Source organism: Rhinolophus sinicus, chromosome 17 (assembly GCF_057876585.1).
Source record: "Rhinolophus sinicus isolate RSI-liver-muscle chromosome 17, RSI-T2T, whole genome shotgun sequence".
NCBI lineage: Eukaryota > Metazoa > Chordata > Mammalia > Chiroptera > Rhinolophidae > Rhinolophus > Rhinolophus sinicus.
Window position 1 is genome coordinate 112,546,649 of NC_142517.1, and position 25,338 is coordinate 112,571,986.

Here is a 25,338-nt window from a genome sequence, read left to right on the forward strand (position 1 = left end):
TGGGTAACAAGCATTTTGTTCTAACTGATCATGTCTTCATGACCTACGCCTGTGTGCCTTTCTTTTAGGGAGCAATCCTGCTTTGTCTCTTGCTTAACACCTTTTCTTTCGTATCAGCAATAATAGAAAAACAGTCCAAAGACATTTTTCAGAGTAAAGAAACTAGCCATTAAAGACCTAAGGGTCTTTAGACTAAGGAGATATTAGAAGAGGAATCCAGTCTCCCAGAAATACCAGAAACGTGTTTTGGAAGAGAAATAAGAGGTCATTCACTCAGAGATTATCTACCAGGAGCTATGTGCACTGGTTTCCTAAGGAGGTGATGAGCTTCAGGTGACTGAGAGGACTAAACGCAGTGGGTGCACACAGTGAAGGCAGCACTACAAATGTTCAATCTCATCCCTCTGCCTGGACTATCCACCCCCAGCTCCCGGGCCTGGCCTGTCAACAGCTCCACCAAGTGGCAATTCCTCTCTTCTCGTCGCCCCAGTCACTCCCTGGGGACATGTGGGCTCCATCTCACTCCTCCCCTGTTACAAAGCAGGGCCTCAATGGACGGTTGTCATCCAGACATGACCCCGCATATGACACGGTACAAGGACATCGATAATGAAGTGTAGTTAAATGGTCCATTTGTTAATTCAGGAGAACATTAAGATAAATACACCTTAAATATTACAAATTTTTATATACAGGAATGAACTCCCCTATATGACTACTCAAGTTTGAAAAGACCAAAAAATATAGTCCCACCTACTTTTTAAAACCCTGGATGACCCATGAAGACAGAACCAAGTTCTTGATGCATTTTATTCCACACAGTCAACAGATATTGAATCTACATCAATTTGGCCAATGCTAGAGGAAAGCACATGGATATAGAAATGGAAAGAAAATGTTACGCTGAAAATCCCTTTTCCAGTGTTGGTCTGAGCACCCAGCCTTCACCTGCATGATTCCATGGGCGTCACTTCCGGAAGCGCTTGAACAGTGGGTGCACGTGCTTAGTGGCAGTCCTGCTCCGAGCCGAGTGGTACTCCATGTACACGGTATCGTCGGCCCCAGACATGGAGCTCATTGTACCAAAGCGCCGAGACACCTGTGGGGGACCCGGCCCACTGTCAGTTTCCAGGGGGAAAGACATTCCTTTTATAACATTCATAATAAGTTTATAAAATTTATAAGTTTAACAAATTTTATTATTTTTTTATTAATATTTATTAACCACTTACTATGTCTCAGGTACGGTTCTAAGCAGTATTTACAACATATTAATTTATCTAATCCTCACAACCATTGTAATCTCCATCTTATAGAAGAGAAAACGGAAACACAGAGAGGTTAAATAGCTTGTATAAGATCACACAGCTCTTAAATAGATGGGACTTGAACCCAGGTGTTCTGGCTTCTGCCTCTCTTAATGAAAATTTCTGGAGAATTTTTTAACAATGAGGGCAGAAGCCCCTCAAAATTTCCTGAGACTCCGCCGTAAGTTTTTGAATCAGGTGGAACCTTGGGCACATAATGAATGCCCACACCTCAATGACATCAGCTGTGAAGTGGGGAGAACCACATCTGCCTGGACACAGGCTGTGAACAGAAACCCCTCAAGTCCAGGGTGTGACCCAGAGCCTGGCACAGCACTCACACCAGATCATAATGGGTACGCAGGCAGGCAGTGAGGCAATGCCTGCGACAGCCCCCTGTGAGGTGGGACCAACCAACCGCACCTCAGAACACAGTCAGAGGCAGGAAGTTTCTCTGGGGCTTCTGTGTCGGGTGCCAGAGAGAGATCAAGCCCCCACCCCAGGTCTGAGAGGAGAAAGGTGTCAGGGAGCAAGAATGGCAGCAGCCCCCAGGTGATGCTAGCTCTCTCTCCTTGCTCCAGTCATTGCTCACCTTTTGGCTCTAATACCGATTCGTTTCCAAAGCACCTAACTAAACTATATTTTTCTCCTTGGAGGGTCTGATAACTCCTCATAATGACACTTTCATTAATTATACCATATTGTACTGGCCTGGCATGTAGTAGGCATTCAATAAGTATTTGCAGAATAAATGAGAAGTTGAGTATTTTCAGAGAACTCTAAATTTTTCAAAGTGTTGAAACTACAATATGAGTTGATCATCAGACCCATCTTACAAGCTGGAGGCTCAGCCCAGTGACTGAGGAGGAAATCAAGACACAGCGATTTGCCCAGGCCCATCCCAGACCTTCCTGCAGCCACCCCAGTGAGAGCCTGCGGTCATATTTGTCCTCCTGGGCTCCTACATCATAATAGTACCACACTTACACCAGACTGTTACATGAACAGAGCAGGAGTCCATTTATAGAAACCGTGGGCTAAGCCATGTGAAACAGTATGTACAGAAGCAAGGACACACACGAACAGTTAACAGGTTGTTACTATCCTTTTCTCTACAGTTGCCTGTGTTTTCCAAGTTTTTCAGAAAATTGCACAGGTGCATGCACGCGCACACACAACCGCACGTCTGCGTGTCTAAGACTTTGGTCCTTCGGGAGAACTGACACCTGGAGCCACACCAACTCACCTGGCTGGATCTGGAGCCAAATTCTCCTGCCACCACCTCTTCTTCAGCATCCAAGTCGGTGGCTGCCAGGACTTTCTGTAAGAGCTGCTGTTGTTCCTCTTTTGTCGAAAATGCCAACTCTTCCTCCTCCATGCCAGCAAGCTTTGTGATCACCTGCGAAGCCAAAACCAGCAGGCAACATGTCCTCTTGTTTTCTCTCCCTTGGCCCTACCCCCTCTCCTCTGGGTTTCTTTCCTCAGGCCCGCAGAGCAGGGAGCTCATAGTGGAGAGCTCCTCTGGGCAGCCCAGACACCAGTTTCAGCAGCTGCTGTCAGCAAGGACGATTGTCAATGACTGTGAGGCAGGAAAGGTTACAAAGATGCTAGAGAAATCTGCTCCCAACACACAGCCACTAAATGACCACTTATGGAAGATCCACAGGGATCTTGGTGATTTGGAAACACCCACTCTGGTAGTTTTCCCATCTTGCACCAGGGAAAGGAAGGTACCAGATATTGGACGGCACAGCCTGCTGCCCCGAAGAAGGGCCTTCCACCTCCCAGCTTGGACCCAGGGCTTCTAGCAGGAGGGAGCACTTACGAATAACAAAATGACGAGAACAGACTTACAAGGTTTTTTATAAAAGAGTAAGATGACAAAAGACCTGGTTTTCATTTCTTTGGGGATAATTTACTACTACAAGGCCTACTTATCCCTGCAGAAAGCTTGGATTGATTGTGTAAAGGGAACTTTTTTCCTCTCTTTAATTCTTCTCAGAGTTTTAATTAAAAGAATATTCCTAGAAGCAGGATCTGGCTGAGCTCTTCTAGTGGCCGCACATCTGCAGTACAGACATGGGACACCTCTGCCCTGGCCGGGCCTGGTCACCCCGCCCGGGTCATGACTCTGGGAATTCTAACCTGGCCGCTCTCAGCGGCACCACTGAAGGGAGGAAGATCTAAGCTGCTCCTGCAAACACAGACAGCTGGTGTTCAGGTGTCTTTTGTCGAGCTCACCCTTCAAGAACCCACCGCACCTCCTGACTCTGTGCTTCTCCCATACCTGTGACTGCCGGAGGCGTCAGGAAGCAGGAATGCTGTCATCAGCACCCACTTTTATACAGAAAAGTCACAATGCAAATCCTGCAAACACTGCCCTAAGAGTCCTATCCTCTAGCCCAGCATGAGGAGTCTGAGAGTGTCACTGCCTCTGGCTAAAAGAGGAGGTGTCAGACAACCAGTCTTCTTGTCTAAGGCTGACAGGCTCTCGTTAACTTACAGAAAGACCCACTCTGAAGTATCCGACAAGGCAGCCCAGTCTGCCTCAAATCAAGAATCCAGGAACCTGTATACACAAGTTCTAGTGAAGTTCTTTCAGTCCCCTGCTTCCAGCATCCTCCACCCACCCTTACAAATAAAAACCCTTGGGAACTAACTCCTGATATAAATTATTTGTGCCAGCAGGAAAGAAAGCAAAAGCCCCAGCCACTGAAAGCTAGACAAAGATTTAAAATTTCACAAGTCATTCAAATACCTGATTTGTACACTGAATAGTTCTAATGCCTGTGAGGCTCGGCTTACCACCTGGGAAGCGCTGTCCCAGCCGCCTGGAGGGGGCACCCCCTGACAAAGTAACCTGAGGGGCACAGACTTACATAGTGAGGGCCACAGTTTCAGACTTACATAGTGAGGGCCACCTCAAGTCCTGTGAGGTTTGCACATGTCCCCCAACATCTAATGGTCTCTGCACAGGACAACTGTACCAAGTTCCCAGGCAGAGATTCCAGCCTCTTGCGTCAGAGGATCTCTCCTTTGACCATTCACTGTGGGAAGCTGGAGGTAGGAGGAGATCCTGCACTATGTTCTCCCTCAAATCGCCCTGCAATCATGCAGACAAAGGGAGTCTGCAGCAGGGCCTCCAGCCCCCTCAGTGCTGTGCCTGCCCAAGCTCCATCGCACACTGGTGCGAACAGTGGTCCCACTTCTCCTGGAGGCCTGGGTACAAAAAAAAAAAAGCCATGGTGCCACTCTGACCAGACACCAAATGGACACATACCTTAAAGCTATAGCCCTGGTCTACCAAGAACCTCTGCCGCTTGGTTGAGTAGGCCATTTCCTGTGTGTCCTGAGATACCAGCGAGTAGAAGAAGGCATTGTACTCCTCTGCAACCATCCCTGGGAAGAGAGCAGAAAGGACATTAGCTGTGAGAATGCGGGAACTAACGGTCAGGACTCAAAAGCAAGGAATGCAGTAGGAGAGCTTTGTAGTCAGGGGTGACCGGCCTGACTTTGTAGAGGGACTTCATCAAAAGTGAAAATCTGTGTGCTTCAAAGGACACATCAAGAAACTGAAAAGACAACCCAATTATAAAATGGGTTAAGGATCTGAATAGACATTTCTCTCAAGATATACAAACCCACTCCAACTCAATGAGGAGCCCCTTCAACAGCTTCCGAATCGGTCTCACCCCCATCAGCCCTTGTCCACAGTCTACCTAAGGAGTGGTGTTAAAAATGCAGACCTGAGGAGGTGAGTCGAAGATGGTGGATTCGATAAATACTATGCCTGCTGCCTCCCAGGATCACATCAAAACTACAACTAAATTATACAACAATCCACCTCAAGAATCATATGAAGACTGGTTGAGCAGAACTCCTACAATTAAGGATATAAAGAGGCCACATTGAGACTGGTAGGAGGGGCAGACACAAAACAGGCTGACCCTAAACCCACAGGTAGTGGATGAACGCTAGGAGGGACACCTCAATGGCAGAGGCACCCCCTGGATAGGGCGGGGCTCCCTAGACCAGAGGTCTTGCGCCAGGAAGAGGACTTCCCACAACATGTGGCACTGAAAATCAGAGAGGACTCTATCTCTCCATGCTGGTGAGATGGAAGGCAGCAGGAAACCCAGACGCGCTCTTATAGAGCCTGGACACAGACTCATTCGCCTGCAAAGACTCACATGGTCTCTGGTGGAGGGATAGCAACTCAAGAGGCCCAGAGACATACAGGGAAAGACTGAATTGTGTGACTTAGAAGAAAAGGCTGGAAGGACAGGAGCGATTATTATCCCTGTGTGGAGCCTGACACACGTGTAGCCTACAGAAGCACGCCATCTTTTCTGTGTTGAGCCCTCCCCAAAAGGGAAAAACCTGGGACTGCACTGGTCTGGCGAAACCTGCGTGTGTGCACTGCCTTGGTGATGCCCTGGGTCCCCAAGCCCCACACAGCTGGTGCTACATTAACTGGGACACTCTTCACTGCTGGACTGCTGGCTCCACCCCCACAGGCTGCGGAAGGCTTTAGGCAGTAATGGATGGCCCATGGTGGCCTGGGAAACGTTTGGTGATAGGCGGTAACCCAAGACCTGCGCTGCAGCCACTCTTGGGCAGCTCTCAGGGATTTGTGAGCCTGCAGCAAGGGGTGGCTGCCTGCAGTGTTCTAAGAGCATTTTGCAAAGTGGTCACAGGCCAGGAAGTGCTCCAAGGAGAGCAGTGGCTGGCTCTAGGGAGCTCTGCAAAGTGGTCACAGGACAGGCATTGGCGCAAGAAGTGACCTTGCATTAACTCTGTAAAAACTACCACTAGCAATTTTTGACTCCGAGACTCCACCCCGCCCAGGCAGGGCTGCATCACAGAAGGATACTCTCAACTCCGGGTCAAACAGCTGGCCCGCGCCCCAAAGGGTGCTCTTTCAATAGCTGAGCCTTACAGGTTCCTGACAGGTGGCAAATAGGACTAAAGGACGCTGAGCTTTTCCTAAGTGGCCCCACGTCCAGTATCAGTGGCAGCCAGCCTCGGTTCACATCGAGCCCAGCCCACATGACTCCAGGTCCAGCACAGGCAGCAGTCAACCACATACAGTTCTTTGGCTCCTACAAGATAGGCGCAGGTAAGTCACATGCATGGCTGAAACTGCCCTGCATGAGAGCCCCAGAAAACACACACAGAGGCCAGCCTCAGACTACACCACAGCACTGGTTAGCCCCACAAACGGCACACCCAAAGGGGGGTGTCAACAGGCACAAGAGCCCACAGAGGTGAAGCCCCCTCTGAGGAGTCAGCACCCACACAGCAGCTCATACACTGTGGGCGCAGCCAGTCCTCACAGTCAGTCAGCTGGGAGCCAATCCCACCCACTGATGAACCAAAAGCAATCAAGGCTCAACTACAACAGGAGAACACACACAACACAAGGGACACTCCTGGAACACACACACAGGAGATTATGGAGATTGTGCCATTGGACTACACAGTACACATACTACATAAGGGCATCCAGCAAAGACTTGAGAGACATAAATGACCTACGTAATACACAGAAGGAAACACAGAGCAGCAGCCAGAATAAGGAAAGAAAGAAACATATCCCAAATAAAGAACAGGAGAAACCTCCAGAAATACAACTAAATGAAATGGAGGCAAACAACCGACAAGAGACAGAGTTTCAAACACTGGTTATAAGAATCCTTAAGGAACTTACTGAGAATTTCAACAAAGAGATAGCAAACATAAAGAGAACACAGAAACCATAAAAAAGAACCAGTCAGAAATAAAGAATACAATAACTGAAAGGAAGAATACACTAGAAAAAAATCACCAGATTAGATAAAGCAGATCAAATCAGCGATTTAGAAGACAAGGTAGCAAAATACACCCACTGGAACAACAAAAAGAAAAAAAGAATGAAAAAAACAAAACAAATATAGCTTTGGTGACCTTTGGGACACGATCAAACGCAACAACATTCATTATAAAAGTACCAGAAGGACAAGACAAGAAGCAAGGGATTGAGAACCTATTTGAACAAATAATGACCGAAAACTTCCCTAACCTGATGAAGAAACTTGACATACAAGCCCAGGCAGTGCAGAGTCCCAACAAGATGAACCCAAACAGGTCCATACCAAGACACACCATAGTAAAAATGGCAAAGGTTAAAGACAAAGAGAATCCCAAAAGCATCAAGAGAAAGACAACTAGTTACTTACAAGGGAGTTCCCATATCAGCTCATTTCTCAATAGAACCTTTGCAGACCAGAAGGGAGTGGCAGAAAATATTCAAAGTAATGAAAAACAAGGGCCTACAAACCAAGACTCCTCTACCCAGCAAGGCTATCATTTAAAATTAAAGCACAGATAAAGCGCTTCCCAGATTAAGAAAAAGCTAAAGGAATTCATTACCACCAACCCAGTATTATAAGAAATGTTAAAAGGCCTCCGTTAAGCAGAAGAAAGGAAAAAACAAAGCACCAAGATCAGAAATATGAATAATAAAATGGCAATAACTATGTACCTATCAATAATCACTTTAAACATAAATGGATTAAATGCTCCAATCAAAAGACACAGGGATAGCTGAATAGATAAGAAAACAAGACCTACGCATATGCTGTCTACAAGAGACCCCCCACCCCACCCCGAGATCAAAAGAAACATAGATACTGACAGTAAAGGGATGGAAAAAGATATTTCACACAAATGGAAACAAAAAAAAAAGCTGGGCCAGCAATACTAATACCAGACAAAACAGGCTTTAAAATGAAGAATATAGTAAGAGGCAAAGAAGATATTACATAATAATAAAGGGACCAATCCAACAAGAGGACATCACCCTAGTAAACATTTATGCACCCAACATAGGAGGACCTAAATATATAAAAAACAGATATTGACCAACATAAAGACAGAGATCACCAGTACTGCATAGTAGGGGAATTTAACATGCCATTGACACCAACGGACAGATCTTCCAGACAGAACATCAACACGGAAACAGTGGCCTTAAATAACACAATACAGCAGATAGATTTCATTGTTATTTTTAGAGCATTTCACCACAAAACAGCAGAATATACATTCCTCTCAAGTGCACATAGAACATTTTTCCAAGACAGACCACATGCTAGGCCACAAAACAAGTCTCAACAAATTTAAGAAGATTGAAATCATATCAAGAGTGTTCTTTGACCACAGTTCTATGAAACTAGAAATCAATTACAAGGAAAATAAAAAAAGAAAAACACACAAACACATGAAGATTAAATAACATGCTACTAAATAATGAACGGCTCAACAATGAGATCGAGGAAGAAATCAAAAGATACCTTCAGACAAATGAAAATGAAAACACAATGACCCAAAATCTATGGGACACAATGAAAGCAGTCCTAAGAGGAAAATTCAAAGCAATGCAGGCCTACCTAAAAAAAACAAGAATAGTCTGAATTTATACCTAAGGGAACCAAAAAAAGAACAAACAAAGCCCAAAGTGAGCACAGGAGAAAATAAATATCAGAGTGGAAATAAATGAACTAGAAACTAAAAATATTTTAAAAATTAAAAAACAAACAAACACAATTCAAAAGATCAATGTAACCAACAGCTGGTTTTTTGAAAACATAAACAAAACTGACAAACCTTTAACCAGACTCATCAAGAAAAAAAGAGGGGACCCAAATAAATGAGAAGTGACAACCGACACCACAGAAATACAAAATTTTTAAAGAAAATACTACAAACAACTATATGCCAACAAATTGGACAAACTGGAAGAAATGGATAAATTCCTAGAAGCATACAATTTTTGAAGGCTGTTATCACGAAGAAACAGAAAATCTGAACAAACCAATTACTACCAATGAAATCGAATCAGTAATCAACAAGCTCCCAACTAACAAAAGATGAATTTTATCAAACATTAAAAAAAGAATTAACACCTATTCTCCTCAAACTATTCAAAAAAATCCAGAAGGAGGGAAGGCTCCCAAGCTCATTTTACGAGGCCACCATTACCCTGATTCTAAAACCAGACAAAGACATTATACAAAAAATTATAAGCCACTATCCCTAATGAATATATATGCAGAAATCCTCAACAAAGTATTAGCAAACCAAACTCAGCAATACATTAAAATGATCACACACCACGATCAAGTGGGATTCATGCCTGGTATGCAAGGTTAGTTCAATACCCACAAACCGATTAATGTGATACACCACATAAAATGAAAAATAAAAATCACATGGTCATATTAACAGATACAGAAAAAGCATCTGACAAGATCCAACATCCATTTATGATAAAAACTCTCAGCAAAGTGGGAATAGAGGGAACATACCTCAACATAATAAAGGCCATATATGACAAACCCAGAGCTAATATCATAATCAATGGGGAAAAGCTAAAAGCAATTCCCTTATGATCAGGAGTAAGACAAGCATGCCCACTTTCACCACTTTTACTCAACATAGTACTGAAAGTTCTAGTCACAGCAGTCAGACAAATAAAAGAAATAAAAGGCATCCAAACTGGAAAGAAGGTAGGAAATCTGTCATTTGCAGATGACATGACACTATATATAGAGAACTCCAAAGATTCCACCAAAAAACAATTAGAATTGGTAAATGAATTCAGTAAAGTAGGAGGACACAAAATTAATACTCAAAAATCAGTTGCATTTTTATACACCAGTAACAAACTATCTGAAAGAGAAATTAAAAAAACAATTCCATTGACAATTGCATCCAAAAATAAATAAACATTTATGAATAAATTTAACCAAGGAAGTAAAAGACCTGTATTCAGATAATTATAAGGCATTGAAGAGATAAATTAAAGAAGATACAAATAAATGGAAACATATACCATGCTCATGAACAGGAAGAATTAATGTAGTTAAAATGTCCATACTACCCAAAGCAATATATACCGTGTTTCCCCCAAAATAAGACCTAACCGGAAAATAAACCCAGCATGATTTTTCAGGATGATATTCCCTGAACATAAGCCCTAATGTGTCTTTTGGAGCAAACTTTAATATAAGACCCAGTCTTATTTTGGGGGAAAACGTGGTAGATTCAAAGCAGTCCCTATCAAAATACCAATGGCATTTTTTACAGAACTAGAACAAATAATCCTAAAATTTATATAGAACAATAAAAGACTCTGAATAGCCATTGCAATCTTGAGAACTAAGAACAGGAGGTATCATCAAATTTACTACAAGGCCATAGTAATCAAAACAGTTTAAATACAGACACATAGATCAATGGAACAGAATAGAGAGCCCAGAAATAAACCCATGTCTATTTGATCACTTAATCCATGACAAAAGAAGCAAGAATTTACATTGGGGTAAAGAAAGTCTATTTAATAAATGACGCTGGGAAAACTAGACAGATACGTGCAAAAAAATGAAGCTGGACCACCTTCTTACGTCATATACAAGAGTAAACTCAAAATGAATTAAAGACTTAAATGTAAGACCTGAAACCATAAAACTCCTAGAAGAAAATATACGAAGTAAACTCTCAGACCTTACTCTTAGTAATATTTTTATTGATCTATCTCTCCTCGGGAAAGGGAAACAAAAAATAACAAATGGGAGTACATCAAACTAAAAACTTTGTGCACAGCAAAGCAAACATCAACAAAACAAAGACATTCTACTCAACTGGAGAAGATATTTGCCAATGATACATTTGATAAGGGATTAATATCCAATTTACTTTAAAAATCATACAATCCAACACCAAAACATCAAACAATACAATTTAAAAAATGGGCAGAGGACCTGAACAGACATTTCTCCAAAGAGGACATACAGATGGCCAACAGACATATGAAAAGATGCTCCACATCACCAATCATTACAGAAATGCAAATTAAAACCACAATGAGATACCACCTCATTCCTGTCAGAATGGCTATCATCAATAAATCAGCAAACAAGTCCTGGTGAGGATGTGGAGAAAAGGGAACCCTCATGCACTGTCGGTGGGATTGCAAATTGGTAAGCCACTATGGAAAACAGTATGGAGTTTCCTTAAAAACTTAAAAATAGAACAATCTTTTTCTATTGAGAAAAAGGAGAACAGTAATTCCACTCCTGGTAATTTATCCAAAGAAATCCAAAACACTAATTCAAAAAGATATATGCACCCCTATGTTTACTGCAGTGCTATTCACAACATCCAAGACACGGAAACAACCAAAATGCCCATCGGTAGATGACTGGATAAGAAATTGTGGGGGTGGCCGGATGGCTCAGTTGGTTAGAGCATGAGCTCTTAACAAGGTGGCTAGTTCGATTCCCACATAGGCCAGTGAACTGTGCCCTCCACAACTAGATTGAAACCAACGGCTTAAGCTTGGAGCTAAGCTGCAAGTAGGCGGCCAGTTGGCTCAGTAGTTAGAGTGCGGTGCTCATAACACCAAAGTCGCTGGTTCGAGTCCCAAATGGGCCAGTGAGCTGCACCTCCACAACTAGATTGAAAAACGACTTGACATCCTGGAAAAACACACTGCTCCCCAATATTCCCCAATAAAAAAAAAGAAATTGTGGTACATTTATACAATGGAGTATTACTCTGCCATAAAAAGGAATGAATCTTACCATTTTCAACAACATGAATATTATGCTAAGTGAAATAAGTCAGCTGAGAAAGACAAATACCATATAATCTCACTTATATGTGGAATCTAAAGAACAAAATAAACAAAGAAAATAGAAATAGGCATATAGATACAGAGAACAAACTGATGGTTCCTAGATGGAAGGGGGTTTAAGGGATGGGTGCAAAAGGTGAAGGATTAGGAAGTACAAGTTTGTAACCACAAAATAGTCACAGGGATGTGAAATATAGTGTGGGAAATATAGTCAATAATGTAAAGACTATGCAGGGTGTCAGACGGGTACTGGACTTATTGGGGGGATCATTTCATAGATTATATAAATGCCTAACCACTGTGCTATATACCTAAAACTAATCTAAAATAACAATTAATGTCAACAGTAATTAAAAATATAAATCTAGGGTGGCCAGATGGTTCAGTTGATTAGAGCGCGAGCTCTAAACAACAGGGTTGCTGGTTCGATTCCCACACGGGCCAGTGAACTGCGCCCTCCATAACTAGACTGAAGACAATGAGCTGTAAATGAGCTGTTGAGAGGAGCAGCCAGATGGCTCAGTTGGTTACGGCATGAGCTCTCAACAAAACGGTTGCTGGTTCAATTCCCACATGGGATGGTGGGCTGCATGCCCCTCAACTAAAGATTGAAAACGGCGACTAGACTTGGAGTTGAGCTCCACCCTCCACTAGATTGAAAAACAATAACCTGGAGCTGATGGGCCCTGGTGAAACACAGTGTTCCCCAATATTCCCTAATTGAAAAAAAAAAGAAAACATATATACATATATATACACACACACACACATATATACATATATATATATATATATATATATATATATATATATATATATATATATAAATCACGAGATGTAAAGTTCAGCATAGCTAATATAGTCAATGGTATTGTAACAGCTATGTACAGTGTCAGAGGGGTACCAGACTTGTTCAGGTTATCATTTGTGAGGGTTGTACATGTCTAATCATTATGTTGTTTTGTACACCTGTTAAATTAAAGAATAAAAAATTTTTAAATGTTTTAAAAGATATAGAAAGGGCCAATAAGCACACGAAAGATGCCCAGTATCATTAGTCATCAGGGGAGATACTATTTGGTACACATTAGGATAACTAGAATTCTTAAAAGACAGATAATTATAGTTGTTGCGAAGGATGTGCAGAGTTGGAATCCTCATACGTTGTTGGTGAGAACGTAAAATGGTGCAGCCACTTTGGAAACAACCTGGCAGTTTATTAAAATGTTGGAGTTAGACTATGACCCAACAATTCCACTCATACTGTGTTAATGAAAGACCAGATCTTACATTAAGTTTTGCTCCAAAAGACGCATTAGGGCTTATGTTCAGGGGATGTCCTCCTGAAAAATCATGCTAGGGCGTATTTTCCGGTTAGGTCTTATTTTCAGGGAAACACAGTAGATATATGCCATAGAGAACTGAAAATACGTCCCCACAAAATTTGCACATGAATTTCGTAACAGCATTATTCTAAGAGCCAAAACTAGAAACAATCCAAATATTAATTTATCAGATTATTTATTAGATGAATGGATAAATAAAATGTAGTGTGTTCATACAATGGAATATTATTCAGCAATAAAGAACAAAGTTCTAACACATGCTGCAATATGGATAACCCTTTTGAAAACACTATGGTAAGTGAAAGAAGACAGAAGAGGCCCAAATTATGATTTCATAGATTAGTCGTTGCCTGGTGTTGGGGTTTGGGAGGTAAAGGAAAATGAGTTACTGCTAATAGGTTAAGGGATTCTTTTGGGTGTGATGAGAATATTCTAAATATAGATTGTGGTCACTGGTGCAGATAAGCTAGCATGGTGACGTTAATTCTAAAAAACGTTTTTAATTTTCAGTCTGGTAGGCATAATATCTGCTTTCTTGTTGCTGCACAGTTCTTTGGGGCACAATGTTGCTTTAGATTCAGTCCAAAGATTATTTTGCCCCGCTTTAACATTCCAAAGTTTTGAGGCATAAACTGTGCAAGGCAGCTCTGGGAAGGCAGCTCCGACTCCATTTTAAAGTGGCTCCGTTTACACTATTTTTTTACAACTATAATCATCATGTTGTACATTACGTCCCCAGCATTTATTTACCTTGTAACTGGAAGTTTAACCCTTTTGAACACCTTTATCCAATGCCCCCACAGCTACCCTCTGCATCTGGCAACCACAAATTTGAACTCATTTTTTCTGGGTGTTTTTTTTTTTAAGATTTCACATATGAAATAAGGTATATGTCTTTCTCTGATTTACTTCACCTAGAATAATGCCCTAAAAGTCCATCCATGTTGTCGCAAAGGGCAGGATTTCATTTATTATCGGTGAATAAAAAAGGATATTGTAATAACATATATACCACATTCCAGTGTAATGTATACCACATTCTCTTTATATATTCACGTTTTGATGAGCACTAAGATGGTTCCCATATCTTGGCTATGGTAAATAATGCTGCAATTAACATGGGGGTGCAGATAATCTCTTTGACATAGTGATTTCATTTCTGTCACATATATACCCAGAAGTGGCATTGCTGGATGATATGGTAGTTCTATCTTTTTGAAGAATCTTTATACTGTTTTTCATAGAGGCTGTACCAATTTGCAATCCCATCACACAAGGGTTGTCTTTTGTTCACATACATGGCACCATTTATTTCTTCTTTTTGGTAATAGTCATTCTAACAGGCATGTGATGATATCTCGTTGTGGTTTTGATTTTCATTTCCCTCATGATCCGTGATGTTAACAATCTTTTCATGCACCTATTGGCTGGCCATTTGTATATCTTCTTTGGAAAAATATCCATTCAGCTCCTCTGCTCCTTTTAACTGGATTATTTGGGCTTTTTGCTATTGAGTTGTGTGAGGTTTTTACATATTTTGGATGTTAACCCCTTATTATGATTTGCAAGTATTTTCTCCCATTCCATATGTTACCTTTTCATTTTGTCAATCACTTCCTTTGCTGTGCAGAAGCTTTCTAGTTTCATGTAATCACGACTTGTTTATTTTTTATTTTATTTGTTGCTTTAGATGTCTTATCAAAAAATTCACTGCCAAGACCCACATCAGGGACCTTCTTCCTGTTTTCTTGCAGGAGTATTATATTTTCCAGTCTTACATTTAAGTCTTTAATCCATTCAGAGTTAATTTTGTGAGTGGTGTAAGATAGGGGTCTAGTTTCATTCTTTTGCATGCAAATATTCAATTTCCCCAGCACCATTTACCAAAGAGACTATCTTCTTTCCATTGATTATTCTTGGTTCCATTGAAAAATTAGTTGACTAAATGCTTGGGTTTCTTTCTGGGCTCTTGATTCTGTAACATTGGTCTATTTCTGTTTTTATGCCAGCACCACAGTTTTGATTACTATAGCCTTATAACATAGCTTGAAATCATAAAGTGTGATGCCTGCTTTGTTCTCCTTCTTTCTAAGGATTGCTTTGGTTATTTTGAGGACTTCTGCGACTCCATATAAATTTTAGGATTGTTTTTTTCTACCCTTGTAAAAAATGTTGCTGGAGTCTTGATAAGGATTGCATTGAATCTATAGAGGGCTTTGGGTAGTATGGACATTTCTACAGTAATAATTCTACCAATTTATTTACATAGAATATCTTTCCATTTACTGGTCTTTGATTTCTTTCATCAGTGTCTTGTACTTTTCAGTGTAGAGATCTTTTCACCTACTTGGTTAAATTTATTCTTAAGTATTTTACTGTATTTGATGCTATAGTAAATGGGATCATTTTATTTACCTTTCAGATAAATAATAGTGTATAAGAACACTACTGATTTTTTTTCTTTAAGTTTTGGGGGGAAACAATTGTTAGTAAAGTTACATAGATTTCAATTACATAGATGTACAATGTACATAGGTGTACTATTCTGTAATACATTAACTATATCTCACATTGTGTGTTCACCACCCAGTCAGTTCTCTTTCCATCACCATGTATTAAACCCCATTTGCCCTCTTCTATAACTCCCCTCCACCCTTGCCATCTGGGAACCCTGAAACAATTGCCTATGTCTATCAGTTTTTTTGTTTTTTTTTAAAGATTTTATTGGGGGAGGGGAACAGGACTTTATTGGGGAACAGTGTGTACTTCCAGGACTTTTTTCCAATTCAAGTTGTTGTCCTTTCACTCTTAGTTGTGGAGGGCGCAACTCATCTCCAGGTCCAGTTCCCGTTTCTAGTTGCAGGGGGCACAGCCCACCATCCCTTGCGGGACTCAAACCGGCAACCTTGTGGTTGAGAGGACACACTCCAACCAACTGAGCCACCTTGGAGCTCGGCAGCAGTTCAGTTCAAGGTGCCGTGTTCAATCTTACTTGCAGGGGGCACTGCCCACCATCCCTTGTGGGACTCAAGGAACTGAACTGGCAACCTTGTGGTTGAGAGCCCATGCTCCAACCAACTGGGCCATCTGGGAGGCAGCTCAACCTCAAGGTGCCGTGTTCAATCTTAGTTGCAGGGGGCGGAGCTCACCATCCCTTGCAGGACTCGAGGAGTTGAACGGGCAACCTTGTGGTTGAGAGCCCACTGGCCCATGTGGGAATCGAACTGGCAGCCTTCAGAGTTAGGAGCATGGAGCTCTAACCGCCTGAGCCACCAGGCCGGCCCCTATATCTACGAGTTTTTGTGCTTTCAGTTCTTTGTCTTGTTCTTTTGTTGTTTGCTGATTATATACAACATATCAGTGAAATCATATGGTTCTCTAGTTTTTCTGTCTGACTTATTTTGCTTAGCATTATAATCTCAAAATCCATCCATGTTGTCACAAATGGTATTATTTCATCTTTTCTTACCGCAAAATAGTATTCTATTGTGTGTATATACCACAACTTCTTTATCCATTCCTCTATCGAAATATTTAGGTTGTTTCTATGACTTGGCTGTAAATAAAGCTGCAATGAACATTGACGCACACATGTCTTCATTTCATGGACAAATGTTTCCAAACTTTTTGGGTAGATACACAGGAGAGGGATTGCTGGGTCATATGGTAATTCTATTTGTAATTTTTTGAGGAACTGCCACACTGCCTTCCATAGCAGCTGCACCATCTGCATTCCTGCCAACAGTGCATGAGGGTTCCTTTTTCTCCACAGCCTCTCCAACACTTAATATTTGTGTTGTTGATGACAGCCATTCTAACTGGGATAAGGTGATATCTCATTGTGTGTGTTTTTTTGTTTTGTCTTTTTTAATTTATTGGGGTGACAATTGTTAGGAAAATTATATAGATTTCAGGTGTACAATTCTGTATTACATCATCTATAAATCCCATTGTGTGTTCACCACCCAGAGTCAATTCTCCTTCCATCACCATATATTTGATCCCCCTTACCCTCATCTCCCACCCCCCCACCCCCCTTACCCTCTGGCAACCACTAAACTATTGTCTGTGTCTATGAGTTTCTGTTTCTCATTTGTTTGTCTTGTTCTTTTGTTGTTTTGGGTTTATATGCCACATATCAGAGAAATCACATGGTTCTCTGCTTTTTCTGTCTGACTTATTTCGCTCAGCATTACACTCTCAAGATCCATCCATGTTGTCACAAATGATCCTATATCATCTTTTCTTACCGCCGAACAGTATTCCATTGTGTATATATACCACAACTTCTTTATCCATTCATCTATCGAAGGACATTTTGGCTGTTTCCATGTCTTGGCCACCGTAAACAAAGCTGCAATGAACATTGGAACACACGTGTCTTTATCTATAAATGTTTTCAGATTTTTGGGGTAGATACCCAGGAGAGGGATTGCTCGGTCATATGGCAATTCTATTCGTAATTTTTTGAGGAACCTCCACACTGCCTTCCATAACGGCTGTACTAGTCTGCATTCCCGCCAACAGTGTATGAGGGTTCCTTTTTCTCCACAGCCTCTCCAACATTTGTTACTATTTGTCTTGTTGATGATAGCCATTCTGACTGGGGTGAGGTGATATCTCATTGTGGTTTTTATTTGCATTTCTCTGGTGATTAGTGATGTTGAGCATTTTTTCATACATCTATTTGGCATTTGTCTGTCCTTGTTGGAGAAATGTCTCTGCAGGTCCTCCGCCCATTTTTCAATTGGGTTGTTAGTGTTTTTGTTGTTGAGTTGTATGAGTTCCTTGTATATTTTGGATATTAGCTGCTTATAAAAGGCGTTGTTTGCAAAAAAAACTCCCATTCAGTTGGCTGACTCTTTATTTGTCGATGGTTTCTTTTGCTGTGCAGAAGAAGCTTTTAAGTTTGATATAGTCCCATTCATTCATTTTAGCTTTTACTTCCATTTCCTTCAGAGTTAAATTCATATAATGCTCACTGAACCCAAGGTCTACATGTTTAGTACCTAACTTTTATTTTATGCAGTTTACTGTTTCAGGTCTTCTGCTTAAGTCTTTGATCCATTTTGAATTACTTTTGGTACATGGTGACAGATAGCAGTCCAGTTTCATTCTTCTCCATGTGGCTTTCCAATTGTGCCAGCACCATTTACTGAAGAAGCTGCCTTTGCTCCATTGTATGTTTTTTGCTTCTTTATCAAAAATTATCTGTCTATATTTATGTGGTTTTATTTCTCGGTTCTCAATTCTATTCCATTGTTCCACGTGTCTCTTTTTCTACCAAAACCATGCTGTTTTCATTATTGTTGCCCTGTAGTACCAGCTAAAGTCAGGTAGTGTGACACCTCCGGCATTGTTCTTTTTTCTTGGTATTGCTTTGGCTATTCAGGGTCTTTTGGGGTTCCACACACATCTGATGATTTGTTGTTCCATTTCTTTAAAAAATGCCATTGGGATCTTGATGGGATTGCTTATCTGTACATTGCTTTGGGTAATACAGCCATTTTAACTATGTTGATTTTTCCATTCCACAAGTAAAAGAATGTCTTTTCATTTCGTGGTGTCTTCTTCACTTTCTTTTAAAAATGTCTTACAATTTTCAGCATATACATCTTTCACATCCTTGGCTAAGTTTATTCCTAGGTATTTTATTCTTTTGCTGCAATTGCAAAAGGAATTGGTCTTTTTAATTTCTTTTTCTGAGATTTCCTTTTTAGTATAAAGGAATGCGATGGACTTTTGTACGTTGATTTTGTAGTCAGCAACTTTACTGTATTCATTCATATTTCTCATAGCTTTTTGGTGGCGTCTTTAGGGTTTTCTATATAGATCATCATGTCATCAGCACAGAGTGACCATTTAACGTCTTCATTCCCAATTAGAATGCCTTTTATTTCTTTCTCTTGCCTGACTGCTCTGGCAAGGACTTCCAAAACTGTTCAAAAGCAGAAGTGATAGGGAACAGCCTTGTCATGTTCCTGAACGTAGAGCAAAGGGCTTCAGTTTCTCACTGTTAATTATGATATTGACTGAGGGTTTGACATATATGGCCTTTATTATGTTAAGGTATTTTACTTCTATACCTATTTTATTAAGAGTTTTAATCATAAATGGATGCTGTATCTTGTCAAACGCTTTTTCTGCATCAACTGATATAATCACGTGGTTTTTTTCCAATATTTTGTTTATGTGATGTGTCACATTGATGGATTTCCATATGTTGAACCATCCTTATGCCCCAGGGATGCACCCCACTTGGTCATCATGAATCATCTTTTTAATGTATTGTTGCATTCTATTTACTAGAATTTTGTTTAGGATTTTGGACTCTGTATACATCAGAGATATTGGTCTGTAGTTTTCTTTTTTTCTGTTGTCCTCACCAGGTTTGGGTATCAGGGTAATGTTGGCCTTATCAAATGAGTTAGGGAGTAGTGTCTCTTCTTCAATTTTTTGGAACAGTTTGAGCAGGATTGGTATTAGATCCTCTTTGAAGGTTTGATAGAATTCACTAGTGAAGCCATCTGGTCCCAACTTTTGCTTTTGGGAAGGTTTTCGATGACTGATTCCATTTCCTTACTGGTGATCGGTCTGTTTAGATTTTCCAGTTCTTCAAGGTTCAGCCTAGAAAGGCTATATGTTTCTAAGAACTTGTCCATTTCTTCCAGGTTATTGAATTTGGTGGCATAAAGTCCTTCACAGTATTCTTGGATGATCCTTTGTATTTCTGTGGTGTCCGTGATAACTTCCCCTTTTTCATTTCTGCTTTTATTAGTGTCCTCTCTCTTTTTATCCTACTGAGCCTACCCAAGGGTTTCTCAATTTTGTTAATCTTTTCAAAGAACCAGCTCTTTGTCACATTAATTCTTTCTGTTTACTTTTTGTTCTTCATTTCATTTAGTTCTGCTCTGATTTTTATTATTTCCTTTCTTCTTCTGACCTTGGGTTTCATTTTTCTTCTTTTTCTAGTTCTTTAAGTTGTAACATGCAGTTATTTATTTGGGATTTTTCTTGTTTCTTGAGATAGGCCTGTAATGATATAAATTTCCCTCTGAAAACTGCTTTTTCTGCATCCCAAACATTTTGGTAGGATGTATTTTCATTCTCATTTGTTTCTATGTATCTTTTGATCTCTCCTCTTATTTCTTCTTTCACCTGGTCATTCTTTAAAAGTATGTTGTTTAATCTCCACGTATTTGTAGTTTTTCCTGCTTTCTTTTGCAGTTGATATCCAATTCCAAAGCCTTGTGATCAGAGAATATGCTTGGTATGATTTCAATCTTCTTAAATTTGCTAAGGCTAGTTTTATGTCCCAATATATGCTCTATCCTTGAGAATGTTCCATGTACACTAGAAAAAAATATGTAGTCTGGACTGCTTGCGAAAAATGGCGGCGTGAGGTGAGCCTCTGTAAAGCTCCCCTGGAATTTACAACGAATCGAACAACAAAAACTCCACAAAGGACTCCCTGCACAACAGACAGGCAAGACGAAGAGGCCCACTACCGACTGAAATCACCTACAGGTGGGAGATTCGCGCGAGTGGAGGGAGGAGGAAAGGGAGACGTGCGCGGAGACGGAGCCGCGCGGGCGCAGGACGCAGACCCAGCTCAGTGCGCCGAGCTCGCTGCTTCCCGGAACTACCGCAGCTGTGAGTGAGGGAAGAACTCGGACTGCTAGAGCTCCGCTTGTGGCCCACAGGGCTGAGGGGACAGCATATACCATGGCTGAACCCAACGCTCACAGCAGAGACCTCGGAGAAAAGACTGAGGGAAAAAGGCTGAAAACGGTGCTTTAAGCCCGCACTGCCGAGCAGAGAACGGAGCCTTAGGCACTGAGACTAGCCGCCCCCTCCGACCCCTCCCAGAGCTCGCCCCGCCCCCACCTGCCCGGTGCTAGAAGCGAAACAGTAGCCGTGTCAGATCAAAACAACAGAAAATCTGCTGTTTTGAGAACTGTGGGCCGCAGACACAAATTCACAGCCCAACTAGTTCCGGCAAAGGGGAGGGAGCCGTGGAAGCAGGACCGGCTGTGGTGGTGGTCACTGCCATTGCTCTGGGCCACCTCTCACAACTGCTCTGCCATTGCTCTGACCCCACCTATCTGGGTGGATCCCTGCAGGAGTAAACAGAACTGCTGAAACATACGGGCTCTGAATCAGGAGCTGGAAGAGCTTTGGAACATCAAAAGCTCTCCGCATACCCACTGGGACACTGTGCCCTGTGACCTAGACGAACTATTAACAGAGGAGAAGCCCGTCTCCCAGGGAATCCCCCCATTGTGTGAGAAGCAGGAATAGTGCAGAGAAAACAGCACTACCGTGTGGGACAAGAAAAATAAATTGCAGTTGGAGAAATAATAAGACATTCTACCAACAAGTACTGGAAAACAAAAGAAAGACCTCTTCCTATCAACCTGTTGCAGAAGTCACTCCTGTAGATGTCTAGGAAGAGAAATAGTAAACCAGTAATCGCCATGAATAACCAAGGCAACAAGACACCTCAGAAAGAAAGTGAAAAGTCTCCAGAGAAGGCACTTAAAGATACAGAATATGTGACTTAAGTGACAGAGAATTCAAGATTGCAGTTCTGAAAAAACTCAACGAGATACAAGAAAACACAGATAGGCAGTTAAATGAACTCAGAAACTCAATCAAAGAACAGCATGAGCATTTTACGAAAGAGATTGAAATTTTAAAAAAGAACCAAAGAGAATTTCTGGAGATTAAGAACTCAATATAAGAAATTAAGAATGAAATAACCAGCTTAGGTAGTAGAGTTGACCAGATGGAGGAAAGAATCAGTGACATCGAAGATAGAAACCTGGAAATGACACAGATCGAAGAAGAGACTTGAGACTTAAAAGAAATGAAAGAACTCTACAAGACTTTCTGACTCCATCAGAAAGAACAATATAGGAATAATGGGCATACCAGAAGGAGAAGAAAGAGAGAAGGGAACAGAGAATATATTCAAACAAATCGTCGATGAGAACTTCCCAAATTTGTGGACAGAACTGGACCCTCGAATCCAAGAAGCAAATAGAACACCTAGTTACCTCAATCCCAACAGGCCTTCTCCAAGGCACATTGTATTGAAGCTGTCTAAAATCAACGACAAACAAAGAATCCTCAAGGCAGCCAGGGAAAAGAAGACGGTAACTTACAAAGGAAAGCCCATTAGATTATCATCAGATTTTTCATCAGAAACTCTACAAGCCAGGAGGGAGTGGAAACAAATATTCAAACTATTGAAAGAGAGAAATCATGAGCCAAGAATAATATATCCAGCAAAGATATCCTTTAGATATGAAGGAGGAATAAAGACCTTTCCAGACATACAGAAGCTGAGGGAATTTTCTAATACACGACCTGCACTACAAGAAATACTAAAGGAGGCTATTCGACCACCATCAACAGGGACAATTTGTGGCAACCAAAACTCAAAAAGGGGGAGAGTAAAGGCCTAAACCGGAATATGGGAATGGAGAAAGTAAGCGTGCTAAAGAAAATGGAATACTCTAATTATCAAACTTTCTTTTACATAAATTTAAGGGTAACCACTCAAAATAAATCCAGAAGTGAAATATATACTGAAATAAAAGAAGAAACAGAGGGAAACATCATAGAATACCACCACACAGAAATAACAGACAACAACAAAAAGGCAAAGAAACAATGGAGACACAGCCTTACCAGTAAACTAAAGATAGAATGACAGGAAATCCTCACATATCAATAATCACCCTAAATGTAAATGGACTGAACTCACCAATAAAAAGGCACAGAGTAACAGACTGGATCAAAAAACTAAACCCAACCGTATGCTGTCTCCAAGAGACACATGTCAGCTACAAGGACAAGCATAGACTCAAAGTGAAAGGGTGGAAATTGACATTCCAAGCAAATGGTACCCAGAGAAAATCAGGTGTAGCCATAATGATATCAGATGAAACAGACTTCAAGGTGAAAAAGATAACAAGAGATAAAGATGGACATTTCATAATGGTGAAGGGGACAGTACAACAAGAAGACATAACAGTCATCAATATTTATGCTCCCAATCAGGGAGCACCGAAATACACCAAGCAACTAATACTAGAACTAAAGGGAGAAATTGACCAAAACACAATTATACTAGGGGACTTAAATACATCATTGACAGCTATGGATAGATCATCCAAACAGAAAATAAATAACGAAATAGTAGCCCTAAATGACACATTAGATGAAATGGACATAATTGACATTTATAGAGCACTTCATCCTAAAACATCAGACTATACATTCTTTTCTAGTGTACATGGAACATTCTCAAGGATAGACCATATATTGGGACATAAAATCAGTCTCAACAAATTTAAGAAGATTGAAATCATACCATGCATATCCTCTGATCACAAGGCTTTGAAATTGGATATCAACTGTAAAAAGAAAGCGGGAAAAAACACAAATACATGGAGATTAGACAACATACTTTTAAAGAAGGACTGGGTCAAAGAAGAAATTAGAGGAGAGATCAAAAGATAAATAGAAACAAATGACAATGAAAATACATCCTACCAAAATTTTTGGGATGCAGCGAAAGCAGTTTTAAGAGGGAAATTTATCTCATTACAGGCCTATCTCAAGAAACAAGAAAACTCCCAAATAAATAACCTCATGTTACACCTTAAAGAACTAGAAAAAGAAGAACAAGTAAAACCCAAGGTCAGCAGAAGAAAGGAAATAATAAAAATTAGAGCAGAACTAAATGAAATAGAGAACAAAAAGACAATAGAAAAAACTAATGTGACAAAGAGCTGGTTCTTTGAGAAGATTAACAAAATTGACAAACCCTTGGCTAGACTTACTAAGATAAAAAGAGAGAAGACACTGATTAACAAAATCAGAAACGTAAAAGGGGAAGTTATCACGGACACTACAGAAATACAAAGGATCATCCAAGAGTACTATGAAGGACTATATGCCACCAAATTCAACAACCTAGAAGAAATGGACAAGTTCTTAGAAACATATAGCCTTCCAAGGCTGAACAATGAAGAACTGGAAAATCTAAACAGACTGATCACCAGTAACGAAATTGAATCAGTCATCGAAAACCTTCCCAAAAGCAAAAGTCCGGGACCAGATGGCTTCACTAGTGAATTCTACCAAACCTTCAAAGAGGATCTAATACCAATTCTGCACCAACTGTTCCAAAAAATTGAAGAAGAGGCAGTACTCCCTAACTCATTCTATGAGGCCAACATCACCCTGATACCAAAACCTGGTAAGGACAGCACAAAAAAAGAAAACTACAGACCAATATCTCTGATGAATACCGATGCAAAAATCCTAAATAAAATTCTAGCAAATCGAATACAACAAGGCATTAAAAAGATTATTCATCACGAACAAGTGGGGTTCATCCCCGGGACACAAGGATGGTTCAACATCCGCAAATCCATCAATGTGATACATCACACAAACAAAATAAAGGACAAAAATCATATGATTATATCAATTGATGCAGAAAAAGCATTTGACAAGATACAACATCCATTTATGATTAAAACACTTAATAAAATGGGTATAGAAGGAAAATACCTTAACATAATAAAGGCCATATATGACAAGCCCTCTGCTAATCTCATAATTAATGGAGAAAAACTGAAGCCCTTTGCTCTACGTTCAGGAACACGACAGGGATGTCCCTATCACCTCTGCTTTTCAACATAGTGTTGGAAGTCCTTGCCAGAGCAATCAGGCAAGAGAAAGAAATAAAAGGCATCCAAATTGGGAAAGAAGAAGTTAAATTATCACTCTTTGCAGATGACATGATGCTATATATAGAAAACCCTAAAGACTCCACCAAAAAGCTATTAGAAACAATCAACGAATACAGTAAAGTTACTGGCTACAAAATCAACGCACAAAAGTCCATTGCCTTCCTATATACTAACAATGAAAGCTCAGAAAAAGAAATACAAAAAACAATTCCTTTTGCAATTGCAACAAAAAGAAT

The 25,338-nt window shown here is 40.6% G+C and overlaps 1 protein-coding gene across 16 annotated transcripts in view; it reads right to left on the reverse strand.

Annotated features, from left to right (window-relative positions):
- Positions 1-25,338, reverse strand: part of ERCC3 (ERCC excision repair 3, TFIIH core complex helicase subunit) — a 77,497-nt gene that overhangs the window by 25,044 nt on the left and 27,115 nt on the right. For 13 of the 16 annotated variants that reach the window (XR_016019873.1, XR_016019865.1, XR_016019869.1 and 10 more), the window contains exons 13-15: positions 4,588-4,706; positions 2,554-2,706; positions 949-1,099 (exon numbers count right to left, since the gene is read on the reverse strand). Coding sequence is in view for 5 of the 16 variants with exons in the window: in XM_088794606.1 (XP_088650732.1) it covers positions 968-1,099; positions 2,554-2,706; positions 4,588-4,706 (404 nt within the window). In the remaining 11 variants the exon portion in view is untranslated. Of the gene's footprint in view, positions 1-792; positions 1,100-2,553; positions 2,707-4,587; positions 4,707-25,338 lie in introns of those variants that run through there. The other 3 variants (XM_019717981.3, XM_074334465.2, XM_074334487.2) reach the window with 1 other exon arrangement.